We start from the raw sequence: 1,386 nt of genomic DNA, 5'->3' as shown, positions 1-1,386 counted from the left end.
GCCGTTCTGTATGTGGCTGTTGTCGGAGGCGCCTGTCGGAGGAAGAAGAAGAAGAAACAATATTACGTCAGAAAAAGGTTTCAACTCAAATGGCGCAAAGAAACACCGCGCGTAAAAGTCTGTGCGTAAAAGCCGAGCGTTTTCATCCAACAGGTGCTTACCGAGAGAAAGACAGTGGTATCTCCTCGGGTCCGTGATGCTGAACGCGGGCGCGCACACAGGTGTGTGTCCCGGGTGCGCCAGTGCGTGGGACGGCTGGTGCGCTATCCGGTGGCAGTACTGCGCCTCCGCGCCCGGGAACTGGCTCTTCAGCATGGGAATGCCGCCGCGGGACGAGTGCAGGTGGGACGTGACGCACAGCGGGCAGACGCAGAAGCTCCCGCTCTTCCTGGAGGGACACACCGGAGCCGTGACCGCCATGACGCCGGGGGAGTGCATGCTGATGGGGATGAGGAAGTCCTGTCCCGGGTGGTGCTCCAGCGGCCCGGGACGCACCGCATCCTTGATGATTAAAGAGTCGACGTAGAAGGACCTGGACATGGCTGATCTCTCTCCGAGCTCAAGATGATGGCCGTTTCTCATGTGAACCCCCTCGGGATCTCCAAAGGTGCTTATGTTTGATGGTCCAACAAAAGGGACCCCGAAGAGGGCTGGCCCTGCAGCGTCACCCACGTGCGCGCCAGGCTCCGGAGGGTTTACCCTGTCAGCGACCCGCACCACGTGACGTCTGCCCGGCCTCCAATCACAACTTGCACTTTTCCTTTTCTTTTTTTTTCATCCCCGAAGTCTTGTGCACTAGAATAATAAAACCAGAGACATTATATATATATATATATATATATATATATATATATATATATATATATATATATATATATATATATATATATATATATTGATGTAATCTTCTTATGAACTTTGTGGAAGTTCCGGTGTTATTCAGTGGACATAATAACTTAAACCCAAAAAATAAGCTTTAAAAAAGCATTTCTTCACATATCTGCAGCTTGTTTAACTTTTAAGATTTCATGAATATAAAACAATACACTAAATATATCGGAATCAGCTGTTGAAGCAGGTGCACTGCATCTCATAACTTCACTGTTACATTTACAATATCACAATTAATAAATAAAAATGAGTTTGTTCTGAAGTCCAAAGCAAAAGCTCTGTGATGGATTCTGTCTCTTTTTCTTTTTAAAGATTTATTTCCCTCCCAAAATGCGATGTGAGCAACAGTGCACGCGACCACACGCGCACTAATTGCCGCTCGTCCTCGCGCCCTGCCTCCGGTTGGTCCCGCTCTGGCTCGCGGCCCCTTAGAGCCCTCTGACCCGGCGGCGGTCTGGGCCGCGCGGTCATTCGATGGCGATCAGGACTCAATTA

At 49.5% G+C, this 1,386-nt stretch overlaps 1 protein-coding gene across 1 annotated transcript in view; it reads right to left on the bottom strand.

The window, feature by feature from the left end:
* The window catches only part of gsx2 (GS homeobox 2), a gene marked incomplete at both ends in the record, with an annotated part of 894 nt that extends 312 nt beyond the window's left edge, over positions 1-582 (bottom strand). Inside the window, 2 exons of the mRNA XM_079221361.1 lie at positions 1-32; positions 162-582. The exon at positions 1-32 is cut by the window's left edge and continues 312 nt beyond it. Coding sequence (XP_079077487.1) covers positions 1-32; positions 162-582 — 453 coding nt within the window. The remainder of the gene's footprint in view (positions 33-161) is intronic.
* Between the last annotated feature and the right edge of the window lie 804 nt (positions 583-1,386).

Source organism: Taurulus bubalis, assembly GCF_910589615.1.
Source record: "Taurulus bubalis genome assembly, chromosome: 7".
In the NCBI taxonomy this organism is placed as follows: domain Eukaryota; kingdom Metazoa; phylum Chordata; class Actinopteri; order Perciformes; family Cottidae; genus Taurulus; species Taurulus bubalis.
The sequence above is the reverse complement of the archived record's forward strand: the minus strand, read 5'-3'. Positions and strand labels throughout refer to the sequence as shown.